General features: G+C 55.8%; 1 protein-coding gene across 1 annotated transcript in view; it reads right to left on the bottom strand.

Annotated features, from left to right (window-relative positions):
- Positions 1-5099: 5099 nt before the first annotated feature.
- Positions 5100-9849, bottom strand: part of RAB3IL1 (RAB3A interacting protein (rabin3)-like 1) — a 19501-nt gene continuing 14751 nt past the window's right edge. The window contains exons 8-10 of the mRNA XM_008588687.1: positions 9414-9513; positions 7315-7381; positions 5100-6188 (exon numbers count right to left, since the gene is read on the bottom strand). Of these exons, the coding sequence (XP_008586909.1) occupies positions 6106-6188; positions 7315-7381; positions 9414-9513 (250 nt within the window). The 3' untranslated portion in view covers positions 5100-6105. The remainder of the gene's footprint in view (positions 6189-7314; positions 7382-9413; positions 9514-9849) is intronic.

The raw sequence follows: 9849 nt of genomic DNA, 5'->3' as shown, positions 1-9849 counted from the left end.
CGCCGTCCGGGCGGCAGGGCTGGGGGGAAGGGGCGCGGGGACACCGAAGCCTGGAGGTGGCGCCACCATTCCCGGGGTGAGCCCGCCGGTTACCGCCTCCCCCACTCCTCCCAGCCCCATTTCTTACTTCAATAAATTCAAGTCTTTTGCAGAGCGTAGGCAACTCCCCACACTGCTCTGTATTGAAATAAAGATACCCGGTTCCTAAAAGTTACAGGTTCACCCCCGCAACGAATAAACTCAGGCTGACGTTATGCTCGGGAGTAGTGGTGGTGGACCTTGAGCACACATCAGAACCACGGGGAGGACTTGTGATAACACAGACCACTGGCCTCACCCCAGAGTGTGAGTCAGTAGATCTGGTTTGGGGGCAGAGAACCTCACTTCTAACAAGTTCCCAGGGGATGTTTATGTGCTGGTTCCGGGAATGCACTTGGAGAACCCTAAGTATGTTTCTCTGATGTTAATATTTTGTGTTGGTCTAACAATTTATAGGAAGTCATTGAAGCTAATATTGGTCTAAATGGCAGACCAGGGTCTGCAGAAGGGCAGAGGGGGCCTCTGGGTTCTCCCTGCTACCAGGAGCTCTTGCCTTCCTTTGCCAGGACAGTAGAATCCCACATTTTCCTAGCACCAGGGGGTGCTAGGCCCATGAATCACCATCGACCAGGGCTGCCTGAGCCCTCTCCACTGAGGCCCCCACCAAAATCCTGAATCCCCCTCCTGGCATATATGTGGGAGTGTGGAGGAGTGTGGCTGGCAGCACTGGCCAGAGGTGACTGCAGGTACCCCTGGCCCACATGTCCACCCTGAGCACAGGGATGAAGGAGGAAGACTCTTGAGGAAATGCACCCCCTGCACCAAAATCCAGCCTGTCCACAGGGAGCATGGCCCTTGCCCCATCTTCAGATGCCCTCAGTATCAGATGTGGCCAGCCCGGGGGCCATCTAGGGGTTCCTTCCCTGGGGCTCGGCCTGGTCTCAGCCGCTGTATGTGAGGCAGTTGGAGGTTCGGGTAGGTTAGACACTCTGCCTGCCCCAGCCACCCCAGGAAAGATAGGAAAGCCTGGACGGTCCACACAGTGTTCCCAGGAGATAAAGCAAGGACAGAGCTTGGATTGTGCCACCCACTCTGGCCACTTCATTCCAGCATTGGCAGAGATGTGAAACAGCTTCCCATATTGTTTCTCTGTAGGCTTTGGGGCCTTCCATGGGTCGCTTTACCTCTCTGGGCTTCAACCCAGTGAATCTTGCAACTTTCAGAGAGTCGGGGGGACTGGGGTAACATGGAACTCCACCATCCCTGAACCCCCAACTCGGGACAGCCAAGGCCTCTCAGACCACTTGGAAAGGGAGAGGCATCACTCAACATTCCTGAGCTGCCATTGGGCCACTGCCAGGGTTTGTGGGGATGTGGGTAGAACTGGCCAGCTGGAGTATTTTTTTTGGAGGGGGGGGGAAGCTTGAGGTTTGAGGGGAGCCCCTCAGTCCCTACTGGACTTCTCCCTGTTGTGAACTGCCACACAGGCCTCTTGTTAGACACATTGAAATCTCCACCCGCTATGGAGCCACCAGCTACTGTCTGGAGCCAAGTGATGTTTGTGGAATGCCAGCGGGGCTCGGGCAAGCTGTAAAGGCACAGCAGTGGCCTGTAGGGCAAATTTAAGAAAAAGCTTTAGGCCTACCAGAAGGAGCAGTCACAAAGCCCAAGCATCTACTCTGCAGCAGACACACAAAGAGGATTCAAGTCAGAGCTTTACAATTTCGCTCCTGAGTTAAATCTCACCACACCGTGAGCTTGGTTATTAGGCCTTGGACACAATTCTTCTGAGAAGGGAGGGGTCTGGCAAGGTGGGGGGCACATAATTATGCAACAGCTGTATGGAGCCATTTAGAGCAAGGACCACAGACAGCCCTACTTGCCATGAAAGAGCCTTCTTTACGGTGGAGGGCAGATCTCCTTAGAATGCCCCTTAGTAAAAAGGGGCAGCACACATATGGCCAATAAATATATGAAAAGATGCTGGGCATCACTAATCATCAGAGACGCAAACCAAAATCATGGTGAGATTGCATCTCACACCTGTTAGAATGGCTACTATAAAATAACAGAGAATAAGTGTTGGCAAAGATGTGGAGAAATTGGAACCATGTGCACTGTGGTGGGAATGTAAGTGGTGCACCCAGTATGGAAAACGGTCTGGAGGTTCCTTAAAAAAAATAGTATTACCATGTGATCCAGAAATTCCATTTGTCGATTTATACCCAGAAGAATTGAAAGCAGGGTCTCAAAGAGATATTTGTGCACACATGTTCATAGCAGCATTATTCACAATAGCCAAGAGATGGAAGCAACTCAAATGTCTATCTACAGATGAATGAATAAACAAAATGTGCTACACACACACACACACACACACACACACACACACACACACACACACACAGTGGAATATTATTCAGCCTTAAAAAGGATGAAGATTCTATCACAGGCTCTAACGTGGATGAACCTTGAGGACACTATACTAAGTGAAATAAGCCAGTCACGAAAAGACAAATACTGTGTGATTCCACTTATACAGGGTATCTAGAGTGGCCAAATTCATATAGAGAGGAAGTAGAATGGTAGCTGCCAGGGGCTAGGGGAAGGAGGATATAGGGAGTCATTTAATTGGTAGCAAGCTTCAGTTTTGTAAGATAAAAATGTTCTGGAGGTCTGTTTCAGAATAATGTGAATGTATTTAATACTACTGAAGTGTATACTTAAAAACGGTTAAGATGGTAAATTTTATGTTATTATTTTTTTTCGTGGCTGGCCGGAATGGGGATCCGAACCCTTGACCTTGGTGTTATAACACCGTGCTCTAAGCACCTGTTGTTTCTTTACCATAATTTTTTAAATGAAAAGGGGGGGGGGATGCTGCAAAGGCCATTTAACCCAATCTTCCCAATTCATTGATGAGAAAACTGAGGCCCAGAGAGGAGTGACTTGGCCCCAAGTCCACATCCCTGGCAGGATTCAGATTGGGACAGGCTCAGCAGATTGTTAAGGTGTGACACAGTCAGAGCAAAGCACATGGCCAGTGTGCAGCTGGGCTCGGGCTTGACACCCCTACCCTCAGAGGCCAGAGGCAGTGCTAGCTCTTAAGAGGTGGCCAACGAGGGTTAAAATGATTCACATGTGCCAAAGGCACTTTACAGAGGCCCAAATGGGTTATCTAGAAAATTCACCTAAGAGGAATGACTCCTCTATCGCTGATGTCAGCTAACCCTCTCCAGACAACTCCAAGAGCCGAAGCCCTGAGCTCCTCCAGAGACTGCCACCCCCACACCCTCCCAGCCCCAGGCCTGCAGAGCAGTGCTGGCAGCAGCTGTAACAGTGAAGAATGTTGAAACCCAGATTCAAATTCCAACTCTGCCACTGTCAGAGGCTCAGTTTCTATCTCATAAAACAGGGAAGGGCCTAATTCAGGGCCAGGCACGCTGCAGGTGTTCAGTAAAAGGCATCTAGGATGCTGGTTAAATACTGTGGGCTCTAGTGCAGGGCTCATCACTCCTGTCCTGGGGCCACAGGTGCCTCAGTCTATTCATCTGCAAAGTGGGGATGATAGTACTTCATAAGGTTGCTGTGAGGATCAAATGAATTAGTTCAGTGACAGGGCTTAGCACCATGCCTGAAACACAGTCATTGCTCAGACATTAGCTATTATTGGGAGATGCTGAGGGCAGTGTGTGTGTCCCCTGGGTATCTCAGTTATTTGTCAGTTCATGAAAGTGCCACCAAATTAACAGGAAATGCTAAAGCAGGGGCAGGTGAGCAAGTCTGGGGTGCGGGTCTTCCACCAGGCCTCTGGAGTCACCTGCTGTCTCCTTGGTCCTGGCTGTGGCTGGGCCAGGGGCACAGAAGCTGGGGTAGGGGTGGGCAGCCCCAGGGCCCAAGCCTTCATCCTCCTTTGGCTGCCAGCTGACTCAGGATTGACCCGGAGGACAGAAAGAGACTGTCACACAGGAGAGACTGTCGCACAGAGGCACTCGCCCTTCGCGACACCCTCCTCCACCTTCCTCTCTTTACTTTCCTCCATCGGACACTTTGATATGCCACTGATGCACTTTATTATTGCCGGTCTCCCCCCTTGAGATTCTCGGCTCAAGCACCAGGAAAGTGTCCACCACACATCAGTTGCCTGGCATTTGAGAGAATGACAGGTGGCCCGACCAGTGAACATCTTAGGGGGCTGGAGAGAGAGTGAGGGGATCCAAATCACAGATGGAGCAGGGAGGAGGTGTGGGAACAAAGGGGAATTGGGGAGGCGGGAGACCTCTTGGGAAAAGGCTACTGGCCGGAAAGGGTGGAGGCGCCCACAGCTGGCCTGACCCACCAGCTGCGTGGCCCTGAGGCCTCAGGCCAATAGGGAAGTATCACCAACCCCAGTAGACAATGACCCAACCCAGAAGCTGCTGTGTCCCGCCTCCAGGAAGGACACCTACTGGGCCCACACCCTTACAGGTGGGGAGAGATCAGGCACCATGGACACCCCCGGCACCATTCTGAGTCCCCAGAGGTCCTGGCCACCCTCATCTTCTTCCCCGTGTGACTGCTGCCCCTTGCTAACAACCCATCTAAGACTCGGGCTGTGAAACCCAGAGTCACCAAAGTCCCCATCTGTGCTGCTGGCAGACATCGCCAACCAACCCTGCCACTGTCCTGCCAAGCACTTGGCAGTCTCCATGCTTTGACCCTGAGCTCCGAGTTTCCACTGGACCTGAGCTGGCCGGCTCTGAGGGCAAGGAGACCTAGAGGAGGGAACTGCCCAAGGTGCCACAGGGGGCAGCGGCATGGTCAGCCTCAGCACTGGGCACCCCGGCAGCAGGGAGGCCAGGCTCATCCCCAATGACCCAAGTCCCTGCGGAACACTAAGGCATGATTCAAATGGTCTTCCCTATAGCGAGTGGTGGTGGCGGTGGTGGAGCTTCAGGATTTGGGTTTAATCCCAAGCACGAGGGCAGGCAAGGAAAGGATTTGGTTCCACTCCTTCAGATGCCCAAGCCTTGGCCAGAGCCCCAGGGTGCAGGAGTGAAGGCGTGTGGCCGCCCAGCCTCTACCAACAAAGCCTTCCTTTATTAAATAGAGATCGTGTTACATTCCATTCAAAGAAGGAAATCCAGACATGGTGAGGGGTGTGTCCGGGTTAGAGTCCCTAACTCTGGTCCTGAGTGGGCTGTGACGGGTGAGGGGGGGTCCAGGTCCTGCCCGCCCCACCCCAGCCCCCCACACAGGGGCCCCTGTTGTCGGAAAAGCCCCCCTTAAGACAGGCATGGGTGGCCTGAGGGCCTGTCTGTGTCTGACCTTGGGAGGAAAGTGCCGCAATCCTTCCAGTGGTTTGGGGAGCAGGACCTCCTGCAGCACAGGGCTGAGATGGGGGAGGGAGGTGACAGGAGGGCCTTTATGAAGAGGGAGGGAAGGAGGAGGGGCTCTGACATCTTAAGAACGCTCTGGGGTCATTCTCAACCATATACTGTACAGGCTGGAGTGGCAGAGCTGTTGAGGCCTTGCCAGCCACTCCTAGCCCTGCTGCCCTGTAGACCCTTGGGACAGCAGGGGAGGCCACCTGGGGGTGAGGAATAGCCACAAGGGGGTGCTGGTGGCCCAGGATTTGGGAACTGGGCTGGGGAATACCCTGGAGATCCGGCCACCCCAGGATAGTCCCTTTCTGAGGACATGGCAGCAACAAGGCACCTACAGGCAGCAGTTCCCAGGCCTGGGGAAGGGGTGCTGGCTGCCCCAGGTGTCCCCTCCCAAGGGCTGAGCCCTCTGGTATGGCTCCAAGCTCCTTGGTCTTTGGTGCTTCCTTGAAATTCTGGTGGTTGCAAAACCCAGTGGGGAAGAGAGAAGGTTCATCTCATGAAGTCCAGGCCTATCTGTCCTGCTGTCTGTCCCAGGATGGACATTTGGTGCTGGCTCAGTGCTGCCTCCAGGGCCTGGCCATTTGTCTGTCCATTTGGTTTCTGACTCAGGGCTGGTTCCAAGACCCTGTCTTCCTGTCTTTCTGTCCTGGAACAGATGTTTGCTCCAGCTCAGAGTCCCCTTCCAGGCCCAGGCCATGCCCTAGGCCTCCTGTGGGAAGAAGCCAAGCTTGGCCAGTGACATCTCCTTCCGCAGCCTTGTGATCTCCCAAAACATCGGCTCCGCTACAGGCAGAAAGAAGGTAGACAGCTTGGGGGCAGCTCAGGGTCACCTCAGGCAGACAGCAGGCCCCCTCCCCTGGATTTGGACAGGGCAGCTGCCAAGGGACCCTAGGGCTCCCCAGAACCCCAGGACAGATGACCTTGGTGAGTGGCTGGACCTCTCAGGCTCCACTCTGAGCCTTGGAAACTGTTGAGTGCTGAACACATTTGAGGAATCTGCGCTGTACCACACTGACGGCACCCCCACAGCCTGATGCACACATGCATGCACACACTGCCACGCACTCAACATTGGTGAGCCTGGGCCCAGGAACTGTGCTCAACAGGTTACAGATGCTTTCCATGCCCACCTCCCTGGGGTCTCACGGTGACCTCAGCAGTGATCAGGGCCACAGCATCAGCCCATGTACCTGGGAGGAGGCAGCCCCTCAGGGACCATCCCCTAGCCTGGCAGGTGTAAACACCCAGTGTGCACTGGCCTTGGCCTCTGAGTGGGACTCGACTCCCAAGCTGGGAAGGAAATAGCTCCTTACTCAGATGGTTAGACCAGATTGGTTCAGGAGAAGATTCATCAGGGGACAAAGTTTGGTGGGGCAGCTGGAAGCTAGACTTTGCAGAATGGGGAGGAGTGGGGCAAGGGGTGGATGGAAGACCTGCCAGACAAGGGGTACAGTGGGGACACAGGTCTGTAGGTGGGCGAGCCCCAGGGGTCCATGAGGTGGCCACACCCGGAGTGGAGGAAGATTCACAACGGAGGCCCCATCATGCAGGGCCTCAAATGCCAGGTCAATAACAGCAATGCTGTCCCCACAGGCTCTGGGTGCCGAGAGAGGTTTCTGGGCAGGAGAAAGAGCAGCTGGACAGACCCAGTGTGGGGGAGCATCAGGCTTGCTGTCCTGGTGAGGCAGGACCTGGGAGGTTCCTTCTGCTGCTCATCTCTCCACAAAACTCAGCACCCAGGAGATTCGTGAGCCCTTCACTAACCCACAACCTCTCCCTCGCTGGCCTCCTGGCTAAGGAGCCCCAGACTCCTGCCTTGGCGAGGGGGCAGGTAGACCCAGAAGCCGCCTTGCCCGCCCAGCCTCTCTCCCCAGCGCCATCCCTCCACCGGCCGCGAGGGGGCGCTCACCGTCCTGCCGCACCAGGCCTTGCTGGATGTAGCGGATGTAGGTGAAGAAGTTGCACACTGCGGTGATCTGCAGGCAGAAGTGGGGACCTGTGACCTGCCTGCCCCTCACCCTCGGGGTCCCCCAACAAGCCAGTGCAGATCTGAGACCAGAGCAGTTAGCCCCACGTCCACGTCAGAGCCAGGTAGTGCTCCCTGCCTCGGACAGGAGTGAGCTTTGAAGTTCTAATTAACAGCAGCAAGACTAGTAAGTAACTGCTCCGAATAATGTAGTGGAAATGACCATGTAATCAAGCACGTGCAAATGAGGCAGACATGCTTATGGTTCCCATTTTACACGTGGGGAATATGGAGCCAGCAAGGACAAAGCCACCTGACCATGGTTACGGACATCGTGGAGCTAGTAAGCAGCTGGAGCTGAGAGACGAAGCCAGGCATCTGCGCCTGAATCTACGCTCACCCCCTGGTGGGCCTGCTTGCTCTGGAGGCTGGAGGTCTGGGCCAGGCAAGCCTAAGTCAAGTGCTCTTAATACCAGGGACGGCAAAGGGATCAGAAGCTACTCATCTGGGTTGCCCTGGTCCCCGTGCCTGAAGCCCCCAACCTGGGGGTGACCCGAGGCTTGCTGCAGGCCAGGCCCAGTGCCAGGCATTGGGGACCCTACATTGGCTCAGACACTGCTACTATTAGAGGACTCTAATACTGTGGAGAGGGCACTGTTGGTGCCCCGCCTGGGGTCCCTTTCCTAGGCTGGGACCCCAACTGCCAGCTGCTGAGAGTGTTGGCCCCTAAAGGCGCATAGGTGCCCCTTCTGCATCTCCTACCCCCACAGACCTCAGTCAATGACTGGCTGGCATGGGGGGTTTAGAAGCCCAGCCCCTTGCCTCAGGGTGGAACCCACGCTGTGCTCCAGAGCCCCCAGGGACCAGACTTGGCTCCTCTCCCCTACCACCATTCTGCCTCCCTCACTCCCCTGAGAGCCGCACAAAATCCCCATCTTAGGTGCTGCTTCCAGGGAACCCAGCCTAAGACAGGAAGGCGGCAGCAGCTGTGCCCACGACAGCCCCGTGCTGAATGCCCAGTGTCCTGGGAGTGGGGTGCCCACAGGCTGGAGGATGGTGGTGCTCCTGCTGGCTTCGCACACACAGACCTTGCCAGGACAAAAGGGTGCAGGGCCAGTGGCCTGGCAAAGGCAGGGAGATGTGAGAGGGGTCAGGGATGCTGTGGAATGGGGTGGGTGGAGGAGAGGCTGTGGCAGGGGCGGGGCGGGACAGCTCATGTGCAGGGACAGCAGGCACCGTGAGAGGCTCGTGACCAGGGGGTGGCAGGGAATGGTGCAGTTCTCTCCCCAGGGCTCTCTTTGGGGACAGACCACTTCCCCCCATCCTCTCCACACCCCTTGGTGTCTCAGGTCAGGGACCAGACCCTGAAACTTCAGACCCTTCTCATCTCATCTCCTATCCCCAGCTCGGCAGGCTCAGCCAGACACCCGGGCCAGGAAAAAAGCTGAGTCCGAGGAGAAGTTCTGCGAGGCGTGGGAATGGCTCACGTGGCCCTTCTGTTGGGACTGGAAGAGGGCAATGGGGACCTGTGGGCACTGAACAAGGCTTTGTGCACCAATCCACGGGGGAGGGGCTGCAGGGAAGAGACACAGGTTCAGAGTCGGGAGATCCCAGGTCTAGGCTGTTTGGCCCCAGGCACACCCCGTCCCTTAGCTAAGGCTCAGACTCCGAGTCTCACCACTGGGAGAATTCACACTCACTTGAGTGTGGAACAAGCTGTTGAGGACCTGACACATCGCCCTCACTATACAGCTTGCTGCCTGATGACAGGACCATTTGTCCACTTGAGTCCTGTCTGGTGTGTGGGGGGTGGTTTCTTCACACCCTCAATTTGCATGTGTTTCCAAACACGTTCTCTTTTGTTCCTTCCAATCCTCTTAAAGTCAGTAGGGTGACAGAGGAAGGGGACTCACCTCGTCCTCAACCCCTAGCTTGGTGAGGGCCCCTGTCCCCACCTGGGTCACATGGCATGTGAGAGCAGAAGCTGGGATTCCTGGAGGCCCCTCAGCACCCACAGCTGACCACAAGGCTGTGCGACTCACCCTGGCCCTGGAGGATGGTGAGATGTAGTAGTGGCTCTCGGAGTCCCCAAGCCGGATGCGGTGGCGGCAGGTGCGGGCCAGTCCGCTCAGGGCACATGTGCTGGGGGAAAAGCAGAGGGGACCATGGGGGATGGCTGGGGCATGCCCACCCATGCAGGGAGGACACAGCAGCCAGAAGGACACACAGAGAGAGGGGCAGGCAAACAGATATGGGGGTGGGGCCTGACCTCCCCTCCCCCAGCAGTCCCTAGGACAGACCTTGAAACCAACCTGCACCCCACTCCTAGATCTCTGCCTTGCCTCTGCTGGGCAAGAGAGCTTGGTCAACCTCACGCAGGTACGCCAGAGCCCCACCCTCTGCGGTCTCTAAAAATGCCCCCCCTTTACTGGGGACCTCAGACCCAGTCACCCCTTCCCCCAACTAAGCCTCCCTCTT

The sequence above is a fragment of the Galeopterus variegatus genome, unplaced genomic scaffold (assembly GCF_000696425.1).
Source record: "Galeopterus variegatus unplaced genomic scaffold, G_variegatus-3.0.2 Scaffold4962, whole genome shotgun sequence".
NCBI lineage: Eukaryota > Metazoa > Chordata > Mammalia > Dermoptera > Cynocephalidae > Galeopterus > Galeopterus variegatus.
Note: the sequence above shows the minus strand (reverse complement) of the source record. Positions and strands in the feature narration are given on the sequence as shown.